This window comes from Podarcis filfolensis (genome assembly GCF_964270895.1).
Source record: "Podarcis filfolensis genome assembly, chromosome: 1".
NCBI classification, from domain to species: domain Eukaryota; kingdom Metazoa; phylum Chordata; class Lepidosauria; order Squamata; family Lacertidae; genus Podarcis; species Podarcis filfolensis.
In genome coordinates, this window is record NC_139604.1 from 22,006,166 (window position 1) to 22,031,637 (window position 25,472).

The following is a 25,472-nucleotide window of genomic DNA, read 5'->3' on the forward strand; positions in this document are numbered from 1 at the left end:
TGACTGGACAGAGACCTTCTTAGATTTACATAACACCATTATGTGCTGTCGGCCTATTCTCCAGGCATGTGTTCATAATGAAGTCTGCTGATACACTGACCAGTTCTCAGGCGTTATGAAAACCACCAAGCTTGAAAGGTTCACCGAGCCTGAAAAGGTCTGGTTAAGTGCCAAAGAAATAATCCAGTACTCAGAAAGAGAAATCAAAGTAAATGCTTATATGAAAATAATAACGTGTACATGGTTCTGGACTGTCTAAAGCTTAAAAGAACATACAAAACAAGTACATAATGCTACAGTCTTTATTTTCCTTTAACAAAATACACAAAATTCACTTTTATAGTCATTATTGTACAGGTATAAATAATGCGCAGTATTCAAGTACAGTCAAGTGCGGATATTCCTACGCTTTATGTAAACACAAACTAGCTTTCTATTTCACATGCTGTTAGCTCATCTGCTGTGCATATAGCCCCTAAAGGGTATATCATACTTTGGACAACCCTTTAACAACTTGCTTTCTCTCAAAGGAAAATAAAAAAGGGTTAGGAGTGACTAAGTTTTAGTTGTATTGACACTTTCGTACTGCTTATGATAAATACCTAAGCACCATTTCTCCTGTAAACATCTAGATATTCAAAATTCATTCAATACCTAAATATTAACACCCCCCCCCAAAAAACCCCTAAGTTTACTAAACCAAGAATTACACATCCTTTTAGTTATTTACAGCACTCTTTGTTCAATAACCAAATAATACTATATTTTAAATCACTTGTATGTAAAATACTCCATTTAGGCATTTTTAGGTTGTCTTTTTAGAAAGTATGCAAAACAAAAAAAGGAAGCTGTGCTTGGGGTTTGACTTCAGCTAACTGGCACATTCTGAAGTGCTTTAACTTGCCCACACTCTTGCAACAAAATACCTCGTAGTACACTTAGCTTCAACATATAGTGGCAGTCTGAGCTCATGAGAGTGGCGACATTGCAGCTTTTGAAAGCAACCCACCTGGAAAAAAAAAAGTAACAGCTGAAAGAGTGTAGCTAAAAATAATTAGGCACTTTATTCTTCTGCTAGTGGTTCTTGTCGCTGGAAAGCTGGAACAGCAAACTCGGAGTCTGTGGTGGCAGTTTTGGCTTCGCTTCCTGGTTGCTCTTCAGCCGCTGCCCCAACTACGTCACGGCTTTGGTCTTCAACAGTCAAAGCTTGGTCATCTTCCTGGTTTGTCTCAGTAAGTTGGGTGGCTTCTTCTAAAGGGTCTGCGTGAGACACGAAGTTTGATTACACTGATTGTGTGATTATTTTCTGAGGAAAATAGCAGCTTATGGAATGTCAAATTCACACAACTGATCCCTCCTTTCCCTCCTCCCCTCTGTAGGCCTTGAAAAGCCTCTCTGAAGACATCTCTGAGGCCTCTCTGAAGACATCAGGACGGTGTACAATAAATGGTGGGCTGTGTCATACAGGGCTGAGGTGGGAAGGGAGAAATCACCCCAAATGAGACAATGGAATTTTGATTCCCCCCTTCCCCACATCCTTTTGTGCCCCCTAAAAATCTACTCTTGGGGTCTGGGGGATTCTTTGGAAGAGGGTGGGATGAGGTGTTGCAGGGGGAGGGGGGAATTTGGCAAACATCAGCCTCCTCCCCGCTTCTCCTAGTCAGATCCCTCTATTAAGATTGCTCTTTTGTTCATGGAAGGTAAAATCCGGATATGCTGTGCTTTATTTTGCTTTCTTTTATTATGGGTGGCCTTGAAGACCTGTTACCAGGCAGAAAGGGTTATAAAAATAAAAGGAAAATTGATAACAGTTTGCATCAAATTGTAGAAGGTTACAAAGGTTTTCCACCATAAACCTTGTCATACATGGGCATTACATGCCATATTTGTTCATCTAAGAGCACTTGGTGGTGTGATCATTTCTGGATATGCTCTCAAGAAATTTCTCTGTTTAGAGCCACCTACAAAAATATACTTTTACATATAACAAAATACTTTTAAGGAAATAAATACAGAGTGATAGTCTAAGCTACGTTCTTAGAATGTGGCATGCTCTTGTTAGCTGAACACAAGATGCTTACTGTATTTTCAAGCCTATAAACCATCTCAAAAGGAACTTTCTTAAATTAAAGTTGACAATTTGTCTTTGAACTACCCATTATTTTATTTTATTTTTTTAAAAAAGCCAAGCCAGTTTTACTAGATTTTCCTGCCCTGGGGAAAACAGCAAAACCAGCTTAACGAACAAAGGCAGGAACTTAAACCCCACCTCAACCCAATGACCTGGGGAAAACAATGAAATCTAACCATTCTGTGATCCAAATCCTTTAATTACACAGTGTAAATGCTAATATTGATACTAAAAAACCCCCCAAAAGTAGAAGAACAAGGGCTTTGTAAACAAAGAAAATTTAAGAGACTGATAGTCTTGCTAGATAGGATGGAAAGAATCTATTTTACAAAAAGAAACTGAATTAAGTTTGGATTCTACTAAAGCTGGGGGGGGGGGCAGGACTGGCTAAAAACATCCTTGGCAGCCAACTCTGAAAAACCAACAAGGCAAAATATACCACAGGATGACCCAAGATCATCCTATTCTTAGGAAATCAAGATGAAAAAAGATTTTCTGCACGTGAGATATAGTATCGTGGTTGCTTTTGACTATGAGCAACACTCTTTCTGTCATATATAGCGAACATCCACTGGCAAGATTGAATAAACAGCACTGCAAGGAAAAGCAAAATGCTTCAAATCCAATCGGCCTAATTACATTTTCTGGCAAATGTAGAGGACTTAATGCACACCTTCAGCCATTTGATTCTCTTCTAACTTTTCTTCCTCCGACTGCAGTGATTCAGTCGTGCTCTGTACCTCTGTAGGCTGCTTCTTTTCAGCACTGAAATCTGGAAGTCGTGGAGCTTGAGGTCTTGTTTTTCTTGCAGGATTCAGGAAGAAGCAGTAGGCACACCTAAATGCTGCACAAAAGTTTAATACAAGTGTATCCAGTTAGCTCACTGAACCTTAATGTGCTAACAGTGCAATGGCTGCAAGACTCTGAAGCATTAACTTGGAAAGGAAGAACAGCAAACTGATTTTTGTAGAAGCGGCACTGCACACTCTCACCTTCTCCCTTTATCAGTGACAACAAAGAAGAGTTACAGATAGGTAGCCGTGTTGGTCTGCCATAGTCAAAACAAAAAAAATTTTTTCCTTCCAGTAGCACCTTAAAGACCAACTAAGTTAGTTCTTGGTATGAGCTTTCGTGTGCATGCACACTTCTTCAGGGGTATTACTCAGAAGGGTGAATCACCCATTCCCACCACCCTTCTGAGTAATACCCCTCCCCACCTTCTCACTATATAGAAGGATCTGGCAACTTCTGTTTCAGTGTATCTGAAGAAGTGTGCATGCACACGAAAGCTCATACCAAGAACTAACTTAGTTGGTCTTTAAGGTGCTACTGGAAGGAAATTTTTTTTTTGTTTGTTTTAACAAAGAAGAGTTGCTTTCTTACAGTAGGGCAAGTCTTTTCTCGGATTTGAAATTTCTGGCGCAGTTTTTCAAAAATCAAAGAAACATAGAGTTGGAAGGAACCCCAAGGATCATCTAGTCCAATCCCCTGCAATGCAGGAATCTCAACGCACAGTCCCCCATCCAATTTGAAACCATCCGGGAGCCTGCTTAGCTTTGCAAAAGTGTTAAGACGTTCCATTGCTACCACTAGGAGGGTTATAATTTGGGTCTTCTGTTCAAAATTCTATGTGCATATTCTTTTCTTTCACATTAAATTAATGCATAGGAGGTAAAAAAGACTGGAGAAGCTATACGTTTAAAGCAACATTTCTCTTTTTTATTACTGCAACTTCTGCAGCCTTCCTTTCCTACAAGGAGCTCAAGGCAGTGTACATCTCCTCCCTATTTTATCCTCTCATTTTTATCAGTAGTACTCCTCACTTCTGCCTCCCACTGGCTCCAGCCTTGGTGAAAGAAAGGTACAGGGGGAAAAACATACAGGCTACTGCAGCTGTAATTTATTTCACCATGTGGAAGTTGTGTAATAGGGAGTGCTGGGGAGGGTGGATATGCTTTGGGACCCAACGACAACACTGAAGAGGGAGCGAGGGCAGAGGGATAGGCCCAAACACCTGGTGCTTGGTTCGTGGCTCCTTTGGCAACAGCAACTATCACCTGTTCCTTGCAGGTCAACCCCACTGCTTGTTCCTTGCTTACCTCGATCCACAAATTTGGGAAGAATGCCGTGCTAAAAATCGGGGGGGGAGAGACGGATAGCAACCCTGCATGACGGGGTGTTCCCCTGAGTTTGGGAGCCTAGGTCTTAAGCAGTGAAAGCTTCACAGGGCAAGTGCATCAATCCATCTTTAACTATATTTTAACTATGGTCAGAAGCGCAAAAAGTGAAAGGTGTGACCTCTCTAACTTGCATTTCATGGGTTGTATCCAATGTTGTGTGAGCATAATTCTGCTTGTGCAACAGAACTCTCCCTTCCTCTCCCCATGCCGCTACCCCGCCCCCCACAAATGCTCCAGGAGTCCTCCAGCTCTCTGGGACAGATTTTGAAGACATGTTGGGGTTTGCAGAAGAGGAGAGGTTCCAATGAGCAGGACAGCAGTGTTGGATACGACCCTTGACTTTTAAGTGAACATTCAAAAACGGGAGTGAGATATTGGTTCTTACTCAAATGTTTTGCATCACTCTTTGTAACTGACTCAAGTCAGTTGAGAGTTTGTATTCAGAAAAACTGCTTTCTTCCTTGCCAACCCTATGCCGTTGGCTGAAGTCTGAAGAACCACCACTTCAACAGAGAGCACATGATCCCATTTTGTTTTCTTTGCAGGTCGTTTAGTGCGTGTATGAATGGGGGAGGGGGGGCAATCTATGCATGCGGATTTTGAACAGGCAAATTTAAGGATCAAAGTCACTGGTGTTACAAAAATTGCAATCCGTTTCCAAGAATGCACATTGTGGGTTTCTATAGGCAGGTGTAACAGTTTACATAGCAACCGGAGAGGGAAGGGAGAGAGAAAGAGGCATCCCACTGTATACTTCTGGAAAAGAGCTCAAAAGCTCTCACCCTCATGCAGACACAAATCAAAGTGTCACAACACTCAGGCAAACAACAGCCTATAAAATTTAGGCTACGTATCCAGTATAAACTTTCTGCTATTTATATGCAGTATGGCTACTGCCTCATGAATCGAGATCAATTTAGCTGGGGGCGGTGGGGAGGGGAGAGCTGTTCAGGAGAGATTAAACCAAACTTTCACCACACATGCATAATACAAGGCTTGGGCAGTAAATGTATTAGCCCTCTGATAATACAAGATCACATGAAATGAATGGGTTAAGCTGCTTCTCACGAGTCAAGAGCATATAGGAAGACACGCTCAAATGTCTTGAGATAATTTCTCTCACATTACTGGCAGATTGATTTTTGTTTGCCGAGAGGCGGCAAAATAAACATCTGTGTTCAATGAAGAGCTGTGCCTGTCTTAAGTTATTGTCAGCCGTAAAACTCAAGAATAGCCCCCGGAGTTTGTTCCCACTTCATCTCCAATGTCTCCCACAGGTTTCTCTGTTACGATAAATTTTGTTGAAGTTCTGGTAAAGTGAGGACCCAGATTTAAAAACAAAAACAAAAACCTATTAGGGTGTAGTTTCCTAGCCAAGTGCAATCTTGAAAGCATGCAGAGAAAGCAGCTTATTTCTACAGCTCACTTTTGCACACATGTTCCTTGACCTGCATATTACAGAACGTTTTTGTTTTTTTTTAAGGATAATGGATTCTAAAAGGTATACACAAATGAATACCATAACATATCATAAGTACACAAAACTGAATACAAAAAAAGAGTTATGAGTACTTAAGCTTATAGATTTTAATGGCTCTAGCACTTTTAGGACACACACCAATACAGAGTTAAGCAAGAACCAATATATTACATTCTGTAAATGCCTGAACGGACAATGGTGGCCAGGGAGACAGGAGGCTTTTTCAAGAAGCAGAATATATGCATTTGTTCTTACCGATATATTCAAATTCCTCCTTCAAAGCCATTCCATTATGCGAGGAACACTGTTGGCATATAAGTGCATATCTAAAGAAGATGAGATCAGAGGTTAAAAACATTGGTTTAGCCACTTAATTTTAATCATTAATATAATTTAGTCGTACTACTGGATCACTTCAACAGGACTTGCACACCAGAAAGGGGGCACTGAAATTCAGAATTAAAATGGCACAAGCCCTTTTACACATATTCACCTCCCACACACAGTTTAAATGCATGGAGCGGGGAAGTGCCCCTTTGGACATGATGTCCTGCAGCCTTGCCCACATGCCCGGTGCAACATCAGAAAAGGGGAGCCCAGGCTTCCTCTCTGCACCCCTACAATGTGTTTAGTCTGCAGGCAGGCACCTGATAGCGTAACCCTATTATAAATTTATTTTCACAAACATACCACATTACTGCAAATTTAAAAGCTGCCAACTGAGTATTTTTAACTACACTGTGACTCGGCCACTTCAGACTCAAAAGATTTTGGCTATTTGGTTTAAAGCACCATCAATTTGAATTCAAATTACAGCTAGGTAAAGTTGGTAAAATTCAAAACGAGGCAAAGTAATCGAAGAAGAAAAAATAGGAGGCAGAATATCTGAAAAGCCCTAAACAACTTAGGACTTAAATATCTGAAAGACCACCTCCTTCCCCACAGACTGTCTCAGGTGCTGCAATCGGCAGTGAGGGCCCTCTTGGTAGTTCCTTCACCCTTAGAGAAGGGTGGTTGTGGCCCAGGAAAGGCATTCTCAGTGGTGGCCCCTAAGCTGTCAAATTCCCTCCCTTCAAAGCTGCATCTGGTACCTTCATTGTATAGCTCCTGGGGAATGCTGAAGACATTAAACTGGCTTTTGACACCTGAGGTGCGTATTTTTAGGATCCGCCTTATTTTTGTGATTTGTTTTAAGCAGTTTTTAATATTGTTTTTTAAATGCTCTAACCCACCCTGGGACCTGAGGGTAAAGGTTGGGTGAATGATAATAATGACAATAGCAGCTACAACTAACTCCTCCAGTAAAACAATGCTTTATGTAACTGATTTTATTCCAAGAACTGTCAGAAAGGTGCTTTGATTGACAGCCAATTAAAAGTGTGGTGATTAAGATTCTCTGAGCAGCGACTGCTCCAGCACAAGAGTTCACATAACTTATCAGAAAGCTACAGTATGACTACAATCCTATACTTGCTCACATGGGAGTAAGTTCCATTGAACCTGGTGGGGCTTAATTCTAAGTAGACATATAGGATTGCATTGTAAGCACTGCTTTTCACGTCACATTTATTACATGCCCCTTTCTGGAAGGAGCAATGCTACCAAGAGGAAAAGCCATAGTGTGGGCTCCTCCCATCTGGGTTTGGGTTTCCGCAGTTACCAGAGTGATGCAAAGAAGAAACCGCAGGAGAAGCAACTCAGAGTTATAACTTCAGAATTGAACATAATAAGTAACGTTTAACCTGTTCTGTGGACCATCTCCAACTAAGTATTCAACAATTCTATCCAATGCTCCCCTTTCTCGAGGAAGGATAGGTCTTGCCAACGGAGGTCCTGGAGGATGAAGACCTGGAAGACCAAAATGGGATTGATAGCAACCTACTGACTTATTAACCAGGAATAAGGACATTTGCTTCCAGTCTGTATGTTGCAAAATGGAATAAAGCACGCTAACATGTATTAGAAATTAGCATTATATTCCTCTGCATTTCAATCCCATTATCAGATTTAATTCCGTATGTCAGTTCCTCAGGGTTATTTTTCTTGCGAACAAAAATACCACATGTAACAGGGAAATTGCCACCTTCTGTGAAGACAGATTTGGAAGGTTTTTTGCCTTCCTTGATAGCTGTTTACAGCAATGATATTGCCCTGAAGCTTCTTTCCCCTGAATGAAGTATGCCTCACTCTCTCAGTTCTGCCTGATATACACATTCCCTGAAACATACTGGATTTGTCACTTAGCAATCTATAACCTGTGCTTTGGTTCCCTCCAACCCAACCACGGAGCAGGCAAAACCTACTTTTTAACCTCTATTTAGGACCTTAGTCAAATTTTAGATTTGTTATTTGAGACAAAACCAAGTGTCTATCTACACTGAGCAGAGATTCACAGCACAAGCCTATACACGTCTACACACAAGTAAGTCCCACAGAATTCAATGCGACTTACTCCCAGGTAAGTTTGTATAGGATTGCAACCTACACTTTTTGTAGGGGCATGAACATTGTTGAGACTATTGTATTACTTTCTGATGTTCTTAATGCAATAGAGAACTAGCATGGGGCAGTGGTTGGAATGTTGACTAGCTCCAGGGAAACCAAGGTTCAAATCCATACTCATCATGAAGCTCTGTGGGTGGCCTTAAGACTAGCCACTCTCTAAGCCTAAACTACCTGGCATGGAGGGCACATACTGGTTGTATGGAGAGGTCCCTGAAACACACAGGGAGGAGAGAAGGCTCTCTGCCTTCAATCATTATGGCCTGATTCACATAACCCACCGTTTTGCAATGTGTGAAACCTGCTGCACAGCATCTTAACTATAGTTTGCTTACTGCCAACAAATTACAGCATGAAGCCATGTTTTGTTGTTGGCTTACAAACCCTTAAATGATGTGGCATTATGTGAGAGCACCTTTGCTTAACCATGGTTCGTTGGACCACCTCGCCCTCATTGCTCACCAAAGGCGCAAAGCAAGAGCAGCCAGAAAACAAACCAAGCTTTGAAGAAACAAGCTAAGGTTTGCTTGATCACCTGTGGGACAACTTGCAGTTGTTTGTTAAATCAACCATGGTCTAGCATTAAGGGCAAACCATTCCAAAAGTTCTATCTATATCTATATCATCTTATTGTATAGGAGATTTAGAACACTTGGACATATATATATATATATATATATATTCTCCTTCTCCCTCCCCCCCACAAAAGAAGAAGAAGAAGAAGAAGAGTTTGGATTTGATATCCCGCCTTTCACTCCCTTTAAGGAGTCTCAAAGCGGCTAACATTCTCCTTTCCCTTCCTCCCCCACAACAAACACTCTGTGAGGTGAGTGGGGCTGAGAGACTTCAAAGAAGTGTGACTGGCCCAAGGTCACCCAGCAGCTGCATGTGGAGGAGCGGAGACGCGAACCTGGTTCCCCAGATTACGAGACTACCGCTCTTAACCACTACACCACACTGGCTCCACAAAAAATACCATTCTGTGTGCTCAAATTCTCTCAGTACCATAGGACATATGATGTTCCAGATATTGGTGGACACCATCAACACCAGCCAGCATGGAAGACTGGAGTGGCCACAGATTGCTCACCCTACTTTTAAAAGTGTGCCGAATTGTGAGTTGGAGACTGCAACATTCATTAAGCTTTTGGTTCTATCCTAATTATCAGACATTTCAGATATTATTATTATTAATTGAATTGATATACAGTCGTACCTTGGAAGACAAACACAATTCATTCTGGAAGTCCATTCGATTTCCAAAACGTTCAGAAACCAATGCACGGCTTCTGATTGGCTGCAGGAAGCTCCTGCAGCCAATCGGAAGCCACGGAAGCCCTGTCAGACGTTTGGGTTCCAAAGAACGTTCGCAAACTGGAACACTCACTTCCAGGTTTGCAGCGTTTGGGAGCCAAAACGTTGGAGTACCAAGGCGTTCCGGATCCAAGGTATGACTGTACTGCCCTATACCAGGAGGTTTTGGATGCGAACATATACACATTTTGCACAAGTAAATACATGACCTAAACAATTACTTTAAACCAATTACATTTAAAGGGAACACCATTACAAATAAGAGGGCCTTAGACTGGAATAAAACTGATTTTTAAAAAAGATTACATGCAAAACAATCCAATGTCACATATAAATATTTTCAGTATTATTAAGCATGCACACTTTGGAGACAATCTCAGTTCAAAACAACCATAGGGCCCATGGTAAAAGGGCTGCCTCACTAATCTTAAAGAAGCCTGAAACCTAAGACCATGTGCCCCAAGAACCTCTCCAATTACTTGGCACACTAACAATTCTCAAACCACGCATCTTATTCCTCATGCTGATATGGACAAGAGTAATTAATATGAACATCAAAAGCAATCATTGTGGGCAGACTGGCCATTTCTGCAAAGCTTGGCAAACTCTCAACTACCTGCTGGTTATTAATTTTTAGACATATGGAAGCTCTGTGGTAATACATGTTAAATTGATTCTCTTCCACAAAGTATAATGTAATGAAAAAATGAATTATCTTTTCCAGTTTAAAGATAATTAAGTGCAGTCATATGCACTTCAGCTGATGTTTCTCACAAGACAGGAAGAAATCTGCATAGCAAGAAACTTGACTTTTATATTCTATCATGTTGCTTGGAACTTCTAAGTAAGTTGCACTTGAAAGACTACACTGAGAGACACTGAAATTCCTGCACCAACAATAAACCTCCAAGTTTGTCATGACTTTTAACAGTATGCTACAGAACTGAATTAACAGAGGGCGCTTGTTTCTTAATTAACATGTTACGGTTAAAAATTGCCACATTTGCCAATAACTCTTAATTAAAATAAGTAACCACCATTAATTACGGTTTTAAAAATGAATAATGAACCAAACATCTAGCCCTTGCATCAAAGTGTGCAATACTATTTTTTCCCTCCCAAAGCTATGTAGCCTTCATATTTGCCCGAGATTGGTGAACACCTGCACTGCAGGATCAAAATTTTAATACAAAACTGTAGTCATAATACACACCCTTCTGAACTTTGGGAGACAGGTGTGAAGAGATTCTACACAGAAATATATCAGCCATCCTGTTGCCTGAGAGTCCTACATGCAGCTGCTGCGCTGAGCACTCTAAATTGCATATGGTCATTCAGGGTGAAGTAAGGCCCTCTCATGCATCATAGTCGTACCTAGGCTTTTGAATGGAATCCATTCCTGAAGTCCGTTTGACTTCCGAAAATGTTCAAAAACCAAGACGCAGCTTCCAATTGGGTGCAAGAGCTTCCTGCACTCATTGGAAGCCATGTCGGACGTTTGGCTTCCAAAAATAGTTCACAAACCGGAACACTCACTTCCGGGTTTACGGCGTCCGGGAGCCAAAACGTTCGAGAACTAAGCTGTTCAAAAACCAAGGTACAGTGGTACCTCTAGTTACAAACTTAATTCGTTCCGGAGGTCCATTCTTAACCTGAAAGTGTTCTTAACTAGAGGCGGGCTTTCACTAATGGGGCCTCTTGCTACTGCTGCGTCGCCGGCACATGATTTGCGTTCTCATCTCAACTCGAGGTAACTCTTCCAGGTTAGCGGAGTTTGTAACCTGAAGCGTTTGTAACTTGAGGTACACTTTATCACTGTATCTAGTAGACTGCTCCTCCCTTGGAACCCAAGACTCCAACTCCATCTCAACCTAAGCCAGCATGGCAATGGTCAGGATTGATCAGGCTGCTGCAAGGTCATAAGTCCCTTGTTTTCTCCATCCCTAACACAACACCAGGGTTTGCGGTTGCGCAGGGAATTCCAAATAGGTAATCATTTTAATGCAAGGAAAAGCAGCAAATTAGACACAAGCTGAGTAAAAATTGCAGCTCCGACCTTCTCTCAGAATCTGACCCTCCTATCTGTAATTTCAACCCTAGGAGATTTGGAAGCAAAGGAAAGTGTGCAGGAAGCACACAATGACACACTGGGCACACATGAATAATTTTTTCATTAAGAGTTTGCTCACTACAGACTTTTACCACCCCATACACAACTGAACTGAAAAGTACATCTGTAAAACAGAAAATCAATCCAGCAATGAAAAAGGTTTAAAGTGCTTCTGAGTTTAGCTAGTAGTTTCAGCAGACACAAATTAGAAGTAAAATGTTTCAACAAGGTAACTGATGTTAACTCTCCCCCGTCCCCCGTTCATCAGCTTTCTACTTCAGAAAGCTCTGCTACCTAATACGAAACCTCTTTAGTTATTAAATATTTTATGTTTTAATCTTTGCAGCGTGAACTTTTTGGGGGAGGGCTTAGAATAAGCATTTGAATAAATGTCACAATGAAAGTTAAAAAATATGTCCGGGGCTTTGTAAGAAGCATGAATGAATTCCAAAAGTGTTTTCTTATATACCTGATTTATCTAAGTCTGGAGGCTTGACTAAACCAAGAACATAAAAAGGTATGCTATATTGTTGACTACAGAATACTGCAAAGTTTTATTACCATTTAAACAAAGAAGCCATAACAGTTAAATGAGCTCAGGCAATAGGTTTCAGTATCATAAGGTGCCAGCTGTAAAGAGTTATGGCTAATTGAATATGGAACTCCTGCTTAATCAGATAACGGCTCCTCTACTTCCAAACAAAATGCCATTTCCATACTGTCTGAAAATGGCCTGTTTTATTGGTAACCAGAGAAAATAATATAAACTGTAAACAACATTAAGTGCTCTGTTTACCCATTCCAGGCACTGAAGTGGCACGGGACCCGGGATGTCTTGGTAACACATTTGGCTGCAAGGGTGATGTAACAGATCTCTCAGGAGGTCCGCCCGGTGCCGAAATCTCTCTCTGCAATCCAGGAGTTGGAGGCGCTGGGCTTGGTCCTTTTGGAGATCCCTGTTTTGGTGAAGCAGGGGTCGGGGGAGACACGTTGCCTCGCACTGGGGTCCGATGACGAAGTTCTGACAGAAGAGCCACACGTTAATGCTTATTGTACCAAAATTACTCAAGACCTGGCATTACTGTAAGTTAACCAAGGTAAGCGAAACATTTGTAAAGGCTACCCCCACCCGTCCGCATGCAAACCAGCTGAAGTGCAACAATACATAGATCCGAGTTCTCAAATAGAACCTTTCTTGTAATTTGAGCCTACCATCTGGTTTCTAAACTCCCTCAGAAGTGGCTCTCACTTGAATGGCATTAATAAAACAGTTTAATTGCGTCTCTCAGCATTCTCTAACTAGCATAAAGGACCAGTTAATCTAGATTAGAATGTAAACAAATTAAATTATATTAGAACGTAAACAAAATGACCTCGAGGCCACTTATTAATTTTTCAAGCATTATCACACCATTCAGTCATTCTCAGGCTATTAAGAACCACAGCTATTTTGCACAAGTCCCACACCATTTTGTTCCTTTATACTACATTACAATTTACTAAAGATTTGCATTTTCCAATAGGAAAATATGCAATGGGGTGGGTGTTTGCATGCACCACTTTCGCTGGTTCTTGGCTAGGCTTCTGTTGGAAAGAGTTGGATAGGTGTGCAAAAAGAACAGACACCTAGTTAGGAATGAGTTGTGTGTCATAAGAGTAGTTCAAGCCCAAAGGGAATTGTGAGTCTTGTTAAAACCTTCTCACATACATAGAACTGCCTTTGACTCTGTGGAAATTTGCCATAGGTAATGAGTACTGAAGTAGACCTTAAGATGCTATCAATATGCTGATGGTGCTGCTCTGATCTGACCTTGATCCTGTAGTTTTTGCTGGTTGTGACTGGGGAACAGACATGAATGACGGACCCACTTGAAAAATGTTCAGGACAAGACCAAGATAATGATTGCTTGGCAGGCTCCAACCTGAAGATTGCACGCACACTTCTTAATGACTAGCCACTCATTTAGATTTGCAGGCTTCAGTGTACACCACTGTATCTAGAACCTTTCTGCTGAAAAAGCTGTAATTCACTCTCTCAATTTTGGATGCAGGGTTTTCATTCAGGTTTTCATAACCTGCAAGGTCCTAGGTGAAGAAACCATTACTGGTTGCAGATTATGACAGCTGTCAATGAATGGTACACAACACTAATGATCACAGGATCTGTGTGATTTTTATAGCCTTCAGAACCTAATTCAAACAGCCATCCCCGCCCTAAACACCTGAGAAACTGCTCTTTATCTACATCCCTTAGGGGCCTCTTTAACAGTATTATCCATGCAGCATGGTCAAGCGGTAACAATACGTAGTGGGACAATCTTGACAGCCCAAAACTAAGAGCTTTCTTTTCCTGAAGATCTTCACAACTCAAAGTACAACTCAACAGCCTCAGCCCCTTTCTTTCCCTAGAGAATCATGCACTCAGCTGAAAAAAACATATTAATACTAAGGCAACATTATTTGCCCCATCCCTGACCCACTTCCACACCCACCCCATATCTTCTGTTATATCTAGATCTAGTGGCTCATTTCATTTCAGTTCTACAACTCAGCGACCACCAGCATTAAAGCCCTTTGCAATTGTGAATACTTTGGGCCTTTTCAGTATACATGTTACTACTATATGTATTTTTATCTATCTTCTTTTTGCACATACTTTCCCTGACTTGTAATCCCAAGTGCCTCAAGATTGTGTCTTCCAGCGCCTGCGGGATACATTTTGTATGAGAATCCAGGTTTCTCACATCTTTGTGTTTCTGGTCCAGTGATGGTGGGGAGAATACAATTCCTTTTGCAGTAAAATCAATTTCACTGTCTTCTAGCAAGTCCTCGTGCATGGCATAGCGTAAAGTTAAAGATAGATATGAAGCAGTTGCAAACTGTCACATAGTCCATCCCTCAAATGAAATACGTGCAACCTCTCACACGTGTTGATGAAGCCAACAAAATCTTCAGATACGGTATAAAAAGCAACTTTTTCCAGAGACGCTGTCTTTCCCACTCTAAAAAAAGAGTATCTATTTCATTTCTACTTTGCCTCCCGTCTCACTGAGTCGGCCCTATCCTCACGAAATGGGAACAAAAACCAAACCGGAAAGACTAATTACGGTAAAGAAAGATACAAAAGGACCTGGAAGATCAAGTGTGCTGCTGCTAGAAGCAATCAAACCATTCTGATCAGGAAAAAAATATATATCCAGAACTGTAAGCACATTAATTGTGTTTTGGAATCAAAACATGAAATCATACAGCAAAGCCATATCCTGTTAGTGGTCACCACTACCACAAATGAATGGGTACTCCTGTACTCTGGAGGGCATGGCTGGTCACAGTTCAATGGTGTGATGCTGATGTCTTAAGACGGACTAGGCCTGCTGCCCCCACATGCCACTAGGTCAAGCTAGGAGACACTGAACTCACCCCGCTCTTCATTCTGAGGCCCAAGCAGATGTGAAGACCTCTGGGTATTTCTGCCCACCATGTCCATGGACCCTCCACATCTACTAGTGAAAGAGAATCAACTTCCTGCATGCTTCCTTCTCTCACCGCAAATGACTACTGATCCCGGTGAGCTGGCCAAGGGGACAATGTTGCCCTAATCCGCTCAAGAAGTTGGCCTACTACTAAATAAACTTCTAAAAAATCAGATAGCACCATCCTCTCTTCCCCAAATTAAATTCCTGTTTAGGAACAGAGATTTCATTTGTGGTGGGCCTGTGTTCTGAAATATTCCAAGCCTCTTGGAATGAAAATTAAATGGTGTAAATACAGTTTTCTTCATGAAAAGCAGCAGTTTTTACAGAGCTATTACCTTGGCCGGGTCTTGGAACTGCAGATGCTCCAGCAGATGGCGGTTCAACATCCTGTCAATTATAATAATATTACAAAGTGTTTTGCTCTGTGGTGCACTTTGTAGTAAATTAGTACAGAGATCAGATCCTACCTTTGCCTTCTTGGCTTCGGGATCAAACCTTTCAAGGATTAGTTTAGCAGCCTTGTAAGTTTCTTTTTCCATTACTTCTTCAAGCTAAAAATAAATTTTAAAAAATGTTTTACTGGTCAAGATAGGCCACTTTAGAATTTAAATTCCAAAGCTTTAGGGGGAATAAACCCCCAATGCTTTTCTTTAATGGCATAAGTTAAGATAAAGAAATCCTGCAAAAACCACAACCACACACACATCACTTCAATGTGTTCAATGGAAATGAAATCTAGCTTTAAAAATTGTTTCTAACCTCTAATGCACTACTTGTGCTCAACAGCTTTATTGCAAGGAAACACCAAATATTGCTAATTGTTTACATATAATGAGGAGAATAATTACATGCACCAACTTCAATAATGGAATGTGCAAAAATCTATCAGCCATCATTATTGGAAGTTATTAGACATGACAAGCAAATGACAGGCAATTCCTCAGATTTATTTCCTCATAGCACTTAATGCTATTAATTTAAAGAAGGTCGTTAGCCAAGTGCTTTACAGAATAAAGTCTCTGTGCCAATTAACTGCTGTCAGCATTGATTTTAGATTATTTATTAGCAGAAGCAATTAGCTTGCTGCAAATGCCATGAAAACTCACTAACTGGGAGAGCAGCCATGGAATTTGCTCAAATGGCTTTAAAGGCTAAAGCACCAGCCTTTATGGCTAGATTCAAACTGCCTTTCAGGAAAAAAATAGAACATGCTAAGAATTTAAATAAAAAATTTACCGAGTACTATGCACACTTTAGGGATTGTAATTAAAGCACTTCATTATTACTGCATTTTATTTACAATGCACTCAAGTGGCTTTATAGCTAATACATGGGCTTAATTAAAAAAGTAATCACTAGTAAAATATCATTTTAGCGGTTAATAGCCAGCATCAGAAGAAGTTTAACTATGAATATTTGTGTTCTAAAGTTATGACAGATGACTAACATGTACAAGGAATATAAAACATTTCACAGTACATTTTGATTTATGTCTCTCCAAGTTCTTCTTCTCAATGCTAGAAATCTCCCCTACCCTTCTATTAATACAGTAGCTTCTCTCTGTCTCTGTCTGTCTCTCTCTCAAACACACACACACAGTTTGTTTAATAAATAGTTGGCATTTTTAAGGCCAAGAGATGCATGTTTTGAATTTCCCTCATTCATTGCTAAACAGGACTCACTCTAAACAGAGCAAGAATGATCAAACTGTTCCTCTGTGGTGTAGGATAGGTAAAACTGTTAGTTGCTCACCTGCACCATAAGAGGAATGATCTACCACCACAAGATATCCTCATACACATATAAAAAGTAGATAATAAATAAAATTGACTTTCAAAGAAATGAAGCATTTATCTGACAGCTAACACTCAAATGCTAAGAACCCTTTAAAGAGAAAGAAATAAAAATTATTCACATTATCCATTAAGGACTATCAAAAACTACAAGGGACACCAGAACTCCCCATAGAGAATTCTGAAACAATTTTTTTAAAAATGGTTTAACCCCTTCTAGCCCTTAGCATGTCTTGAGATTCCATATCAAGCTAGGGTAAGCAACTTGTGCTCTACTTTCAGATGTTAAGAACATTAACAAATCATGACCTATTAGTTGTGACCAAATTATAAATTAAAACAACAATGGTTATGATTATTTACTACAATTTATGTACCACTTTTCGGCCCAAAGCCCCCACCCCCCAAAGTGGTAACAAGAGTATTGCAACAAAAATACGGTAAGATGGCATCAATCTATTAGCAAGCAAAATAATACGAAAGCAAAATCACAACACAAAAGGTCCAAAAAAGATAAGAACCCCAGGCTACAAATGTGCATCACCAGCCCCACGCTGCACACACTTAGGAGCTAGAAACCTGGACAGAAAATGAGGAAGACTAAAACAGCATTAACACTCTAGAAGAGTTAAGGGTGATTTAACCACCACTCCATTGAAACTATTCAGGGTGCGCATGTAATCTGTGTAAATAACTGCCAAAAGCACTAAAAAACAGGAACACATAGAACATTAACAGCTGCTGCAGTAAGTCCAACACCCTAGTCTACGCTTTCCAGGCAAGTACAACCCCCGAGAAACTTAAGCTAAAAAGGATCTACCTTTTCCCTTGCCGATTGGGGCTGGGAGGGTGGCATGCATGGAGGCCAGCAGTAGGGGGTGCCAAAGACAACGGCAGGTGGAGCCAACTAGTTCTAATTCTGTCCCCAATCTTCCCCCTGCTGAGTTTTACATGGCTAAAATTGAGGCTAAGGTGTCAGAAACTGGCAGGCAGTGCCCACTCCCCGGACTGGTTGTAAACCTGAAGGCAGGTAGGTTGGGGGTTGGCTAAGGACAAACCGAGGTTGGTGGTACAGAGCCCCATTTGCCCTAATGGACCAGTCTCCACTGCCTTGCTCTCATAGAATCATGGAGCAAATGCTGTCTGCAGGGACCTCATCTGTTCTCCAGTAATTCTCCAGTTTATAGACAGAGGCTCCGAGATTAAATCTGCAAGCTTCTTTAGTACCCTAGGGGGCAGCTCAAGGAGATTTGAATTCATTTAAAGCAGCAGCTTAGAGCAACACACAGGATAATCTAAAGACACCTTCAAGAACGATCTACCTGATGGTAAGTTATCTGCTTGCTCAGCCACGAATACTAGATGATATCCGACTAAGTAATACTCTAAGTACTAGAGAGTGAAAGAATGCTTCAGAATAGATCAACTCAGGCTCTTAGGCCTGAAAGAAGTTTCAAATATTCTAGGCAGCAATCTTTAACTACTTAGGAAACCAAGTGAGTAGCATTTTTTAACACACATCTAGAATCACATTATTCTGGACTGGTGAGCCAGTTAGCAGATTAAGAAGCAGATTTCCTATGGTTTGGCTCTTGTGTCGTCCCCGTTCATTCCTCCCCTTGCCCCACATCCACCTCCCAACCCAGTTTTCTTCAGCACTTTCTTCTCACCTCCCCAACCCTGATATTAAATCCCTACCACACCTGTGCTTCTCTCTTCTCCCACTACCTTTCTACACTCCCAAACCTAGATTCAAATTTGTAGTCCATTTTCTAACTGCCCAAACGAACAAAAGGCAAAGCCTAAAGCACTCCAAGCAAAAATACATCTCACATTGCCCTAAACTGAAATCATCATCTCCACTGCCAAAAGGATTAGAGAAATTAAGGATCTGTTCCAATCCCTACAACTGTACTGATGGCAACAGCAGCTACAGGAATCTTCTTCTTTGGCGATCACTCCTAGTGTACTGGTGCCCTCTCATATTACCAAGCACATTCCACTCGGTAGCTAAACTGCCTTGCCAAGTAGAGCAGTCGGGGACAGGAGAAGGATATTTTCCGCTGTCTCCACCCGCACCTCCAACGCTTGCCCCAAACAGCATCATCAACACTGTAGCTGGCATCACTGCTCCACGATAGTAACACAGGAAGCTGCCTGATACACTGTCAGACCAACGGTCCATCTAGCTCTGCAGTGTCTGAAATGACTGGCAGCGGCTCTCCAAGGTTTAGAGAGAGGGCAGCTTCCCCAGTCCCAGCTGAGAACATTGGGGATTGAACCTGGGACCTCCTGAATGTAAAGCAGATGCTCGACCATTGAGCTACAGCTACACTACTGCTACACTACAGCTACAGCTACACTTCAGCTACAGCTACACTACACCAATACACTACTACTGCTGCTGCTACTACTACTACTAATAACAACAACAACAACAACAACAACAACAACAACAACAACAATAATAATAATAATAATAATAACAATAAATTACTTATACCCTGCCCATCTAGATGGGTTTCTCCACCCATTCTGGGCAGCTCCCAACAGAATATTAAAAATGCGCTAAAACATCAAACATTAAAAACTTCCCTAAACAGGGCTGCCTTCACATGTCTTCTAAAAGTCAGATAGTTGTTTGTTTCCTTGACATCTGATGGGAGGGCGTTCCACAGGGCGGGTGCCACTACAGAGAAGGCCTCTGTCTGGTTCTCTGTAGCTTCACTTCTTGCAGGGAGGGAACGGCCAGAAGGCCCTCGGGGCTGGATTTCAGTGTCTGAGCTGAATGATGGGAGTGGAGATGCTCCATTAGGTATACAGGGCTGAAGCCGTTTAGGGCTTTAAAGGTCAGTACCAAAACTTTTAATCGTGCTTGGAAATGTACTGAGAGCCAATGTAGCTCTTTTAGAACCTGTGTAGAAGTGCATTGCCCGAATGGGCTTCTATTTCTTTGTCATGTCAGTAGAGCAGAGAATGAAGCCACTATCTAAATGATACACAATGAGACCCATTACAGTAACAGCTGCCAATGCGGCAGCATTTGAAGTCTTCCCCTGGCATTCATGAAGCCTACCTACACAGTGATCCCCTTAGTCATGAGGTGGTGAGAATGGTTACCTTCTTCACCCTTTAAAAGTACATAGAGCTGGAGGAGGGAGTTAGAAGAGTAACATTTTACTCACTTTCCTTTTTCAGCACTTATTTGGCTTAAATTGCTTCTTTAAGTAGATTTTTTATTTCCCGAAATGCACACATTTAAAAATCCACATCTGATCATGTATTTGTAAGCTGCTTAAGAGTTGTTGTTTTCAATAAACTAGTTGTTTTAAATTTTTGTTAAATAAATAAATAAATAAATAAATAAATGTACTCAGTGCCCTTGCCTTGACCATATATGTTGCCAAACAGATGGCTGTCACAATTCGATTGAACAGTACCGAAGAAAGGATTTGTGGGGGAGCAACAGAGTAAAATAATTATAAGGGTGTACACAATTCCATCCCCACAAAATGAGCAATGGACATTCATGGCACACCACCTGCTGCTGCCCTCAACAATCTCTGGGCAAAAGTTGCATAATATTTATTGGCAGAGGAAAATATTTGGCACAAGTAACTAACTAGCATGTGGAAGACGCAAGTGCTACTTGAAAGCTAAACTTACATAAGAAAGGTCATAGAAAATTCATTGGCTCACAAACCGTATTTCCCTTGACCTTTTTACATAGGTTCTTATTCTTATAAGTTACGGAGAACATTTCCACAAAACATTTTTGCCCTTTCAAAACCCTTTATCGAAGACTAAACTAGCTGCTTTTTTCTAATCCCTTTTAAAGGCCACACAATCAGAAGTCACAACTGCCCATTTACCTACCCATCTCATTCCATTAAGATTCCCTCAATCAATTTGACATGTGCCATGGAAGCATCTCACCTGAACAAGTTGACCCAGCAGGGTTTTGTGTGTTCCCACAAAATTTACTTCTCAGGGACACGCCACAAAAGGTTCTGTTACAACAGCCTTGCCCAACCTGGCTGTTTAGGACTCAGATGCCCATCAGCCCCAGCCAGCATAGTCAATGGAAAGGAATGATGGGAGTTGTAGTCCAACAGCTACTGGAATGCATCAACAGTGGCACTCAGCCACCCTGCTCCCATTTGGGAGCCATCATGCAGAGAAGTGTATCTCTGACAAGGCCTTGAACTCCTCCAACCAATCTCTCTGGGTGCAGGGTGTTCCCAACCTTGCATATACCTACTTCTCAAAGCTAAGTATTATTTCCAAAACACTAACACCCATGGGAAGGCACTATTACACCAGTCCAGAGGACTTGAAAAACAAGGTATTTATTTATTTACGAAACACACCGAGATAGGAAAACTTCAGTAGTGAACACACAACTCACACAAGCGAACAGGTAAAATACTTTTAACTTTTCTGCTAGTTCTGCCTTTGTGATATTGCAGTAAGGACTCATATATGCTAAATATTTAAAGTGGTATCATACCACTTTAAACAGTCATGGCTTCAGCCAAAGAATCCTAGAAACTATAGTTTGTTAAGGGTGCTGAAAGTGGTTGAGACCCTTATTCCCATCTACAATGCCCAGACTTCCTGGGGAAAATGAATGACTGTTGAACAACTCTGAAAATTGTAGCTCTCTGAGGGAAATAAGGGTCTCCTAACATTCAGCACCCTTAACAAACTACAGCCTCTAAGATTAAGCGGTGTGCCCTTAACAAATATGTACATATTTGGCTCTAACAAGCGAGCAGATGTGCAAATATGTGTTCTCCAGGCATTCCTTCCTGAAGCTGACAGCACCACCTCACATTTACTAATACATTTTCAGATTTCTGCCCTGATCTACCTAGGGGCATGTTATTTTTAAGCAGCATCAGATTTGCAGAAAGGCAGGGTCTAAGTCCTATGTAAATCAAGATTAAAACTTATTTTAAAGTCCCTGATTAAACATTAATTCTGGCATCCAACAGCCTACATGCATTCCACCTACTACTAGTAAGAATTAATAAGTCTGTGCATGATCAACCAAATAAAAATACAGTCAAAGTATCCATGCACTGTTTAGGATTTTTTTCTATTATTAAGTGCTCTAGAAATTCTCTGCAAATACATAAAAAATAATTACTGCTATTGGAACAGCTTATTAATGGTGTCCAAGACTTACAAAGATTAATGGACTGGGAGTGAGAAGTGCTTGGCCACGCCCTACTCTCCAGTCTCTTAACGCAAACCTCCAGTAGAATGAATTGCAAACTCCAACTAATTTGCTTCCTCCTACAGTTTGAAGCAAGAGCCGCCAACATGGTGCCTCCAAATGTTGCTAGTCTACAACTCCCATCATCCCAGATCGTTGCCCATGATGGCAAAGGCTAATGTTGTTAGGAGCCAAACAACATTTGGAGGGCATGTTGACTTAACCCTGATATACACTAAAAGAGCAACATTTGTTAACAGGTTAAAATGTTGGATATGACTTAAGGATATGACTGAGATGACCAAACAGTTCAACCAAAAATATTTGACTAAAATTTACAGGTTCGCTGGTACCAGACCTGAAGTTCAGGGTGCATTTCTAACACTGAAGTTTGATGATATTTTGCATCAGGACAGTTCAATTCATAAGGAATAGGTGCCCTTCCATTGCCGTTCATATACTGAAAGGTTTTCCGAGTAGTGGATAGCTGATTGGATGTAGTGATTTTAAAACTGCATATATGACTGAATAATAAAAGAGGTGATTGCTGCATTACTTGAAGCCACTGTGACAATCTTTACCTGGATCCATTTTTAAGAGGACCCAAGACTTAGGGTTGCTGGCTAGTTTGTATTCTTAGTTCTAATTCCACATACAGCTTTGTGTGGGTGTGTGAATTAATTCCGCTATTGTTATTTTTCTCCTTTTCTACACCAAAAATGTGGTGTAGCAAAAAACAAAGTTTCTATTTGAACACAAAGCATTTCTACTTTGTTAGTATTCAGTTCAGGACCTGCGCAATACAATCCTAGCCCCATTCATATTATTTTACCTTTAAAATAAAGTTATCTGTATAATTGCATGATAAACACTGCAAAACAGAAAGTGGCTATCTGCCATATTTTGAGCCCAACTATTGCACACCCAGCAAAGGGGGTGGGGTAGGGTATCTGTGCACTTGACTTCTGTTCACAGAGCATAACCCACCCGCTTCTTATCCTACCCTTTCCAGCCTCCATGCCCCCCAAATCTGCTCTGGAGATTTGAAGGAAATCTCATTGTGAGGGGAGAGGAGGCACTCACACAAAATTGGATTTCATCCATTCAGCCCAATCAAATCCTGTTAACCTATACAGTTTATTTGACAAGATATTACAGGTAAGATTTTGCCAAGCCGTCTTTATAAATATACACACTTACTATTTTTTTCTTCTCGGCTTTTAGAACTTCTAAAGCGTCATCTAAAGAAGAAGATTTAAATCAATATTTAATACCAAGGTGACATGTCAAATATGCATCCATATGCAATAAATAAAAACATTCATACTCTGAATTTGAATACAATATGTTGGCATTCGAGTATAACATTAGCAAACCCCCTGTCTCTTGGTTAATTAATGGAAGAGTTTTTTAAGATGCATCATCATTCACAAGCAGTTTACCATTTTTACTGCAACTGAATGTGGTGAATTATGAACCTTTTAATGTAACACTTTATCAATCAAGCTGCTATTAGAACTAAAATTGTTTTGACCCATCATAAGAACTTCAATAAAAAAGGCAAAAATATTGATGTGAAACTGTGGATGAAGGCATGCCACTTAATAAAGATGTGAATTTGGCTGAAGATTAAGTAAGAGTATTGCAATGAGTTATACATATTAAACATGGGGCTACCTCCGAAGATGGTTTGGAAATTTCAGTTGGTGCAGAATTCAGTGGCAAGGCTGCTCACCAGGGCAGGATGGTTTGAGAATATAACACCAATCCTGGCCCTAATGCACTGACTGTCAACTAGTTTCCAGGCCCAATTCAAAGTGCTGGTTTTGATCTATAAAACCTTAAACGGCTCAGGATTGCAATACCTCAAGAACCACCTCTCTTCATATGAACTGACCCAGATCCTGAAATCATCATCCAAGGCCCTTCTTCCTCCATGAGACGTCCAGAGAGTGTCAACATGAGAATGGGCTTTTTCTGTGGCGGCTTCCCATTCATGGAATGCTCTTCCCAGGTAGACTCACCTGGTGCCTTCACTACATAGCTTTAGCTACCAGGCAAAAACATTCCTCTTCTCACAGGCCTTTGACAAATTAATCTATGGCCTTTTAGACTGGGGTGTGTGTGTTCTTTTGTCTGTTATTATGTTATATATTTTTGTGTTTTTATACTGCACACAGCCGTGATCATTTGATGGAGGGCAGTATATAAATTTCGTAAATAAAATACAAAAATAAAAATAAGCTTCTCAATATAAACTGTTAAATGTCAACCCCAGAATTAGTGTGTGTTATCAGAAATTCACAATTAATAAAATTTCTTTTTGCCTAAACAAGTTATTGCTAGTCAAAAAGCCATTCTACTGAGATATAAGAAAAGAAACACTATAAAAATGCAGTTTTAACACTTTGCTAAACTTCTTTGGGGGCTGGGATGGAAATGCATGTGGGATTTTTCATTAAGTTAACACTATTCCATTTTCAAACTCAATAAACTCAATGTAGGAAGCCACTATCAAAGTAGTAGTAAAACAGATCTGTTGCAAGCCCTCCAGTGAGGGCCTGTATTAATTCTGTAAAGGGCCTAGCACACCTACAGAGTTTGTGAAGCAGTAGGCTTTTAAGGGTTTAAGCAGAAAGGAACGTGTCAAGATGCAGTAATGAACAGAGAAACGTCTTGCGAAGGACATCCAACTGTGAAATGCAACAGGTTTATTATAAACCAGCCTTTGCCAACTTGGCATCCTCCAAATGTTCTGGACTACATGTGGTGGTGGCTGATGGGACATACTGTCCAAAACATCTGGAGAGTACCAGGCAGGCAAAGGCTATTATAAACCATTCAAACAAGGTTCTGGGCTGTTTGGAAATAGAGAGAGCTAATGCAACAAAGGGACTGGATGTTGCATGAAACTGGAAAAACCAGGTTGGCATCTTCACCGTGAAGCTTGCTAACTGGCCTTGGGTAAAATCACTCTCACTGGGTTGTTGCAGGAAGAAAGGCATAACAGAAGTGAACAAGTGACTTTTACAGTCACTTATGTTGCAAACAATGCTCACACCTATGTGACTGTGAATATGGCAAAAGCACAACAGATTTCAGCCACAAGCCACTAGCATGAGAGAGGCTGCATAAGAAATAACTCTCAAACCTGGGGTTCCTCTCATTTCCCTAGGAAGCCCATGTGCACATTACCTCCAAGTACATTGCCTCCAGTCCACATTACCTCCAGGAAGATTTGCCTTAGCTAAGTAAAGATTTCTTC

The 25,472-nt window shown here is 40.8% G+C and overlaps 1 protein-coding gene across 4 annotated transcripts in view; it reads right to left on the minus strand.

Annotated features, from left to right (window-relative positions):
• Nucleotides 1-288: 288 nt before the first annotated feature.
• The window catches only part of LNPK (lunapark, ER junction formation factor), a 39,903-nt gene continuing 14,719 nt past the window's right edge, over nt 289-25,472 (minus strand). For all 4 annotated transcript variants that reach the window (XM_083630382.1, XM_083630381.1, XM_083630384.1 and 1 more), the window contains 8 exons: nt 23,408-23,448; nt 15,661-15,744; nt 15,529-15,580; nt 12,514-12,738; nt 7,534-7,639; nt 6,047-6,117; nt 2,805-2,975; nt 289-1,260 (listed from right to left, as the gene is read on the minus strand). In XM_083630382.1, the coding sequence (XP_083486508.1) occupies nt 1,064-1,260; nt 2,805-2,975; nt 6,047-6,117; nt 7,534-7,639; nt 12,514-12,738; nt 15,529-15,580; nt 15,661-15,744; nt 23,408-23,448 (947 nt within the window). In that variant the 3' untranslated portion in view covers nt 289-1,063. The remainder of the gene's footprint in view (nt 1,261-2,804; nt 2,976-6,046; nt 6,118-7,533; nt 7,640-12,513; nt 12,739-15,528; nt 15,581-15,660; nt 15,745-23,407; nt 23,449-25,472) is intronic.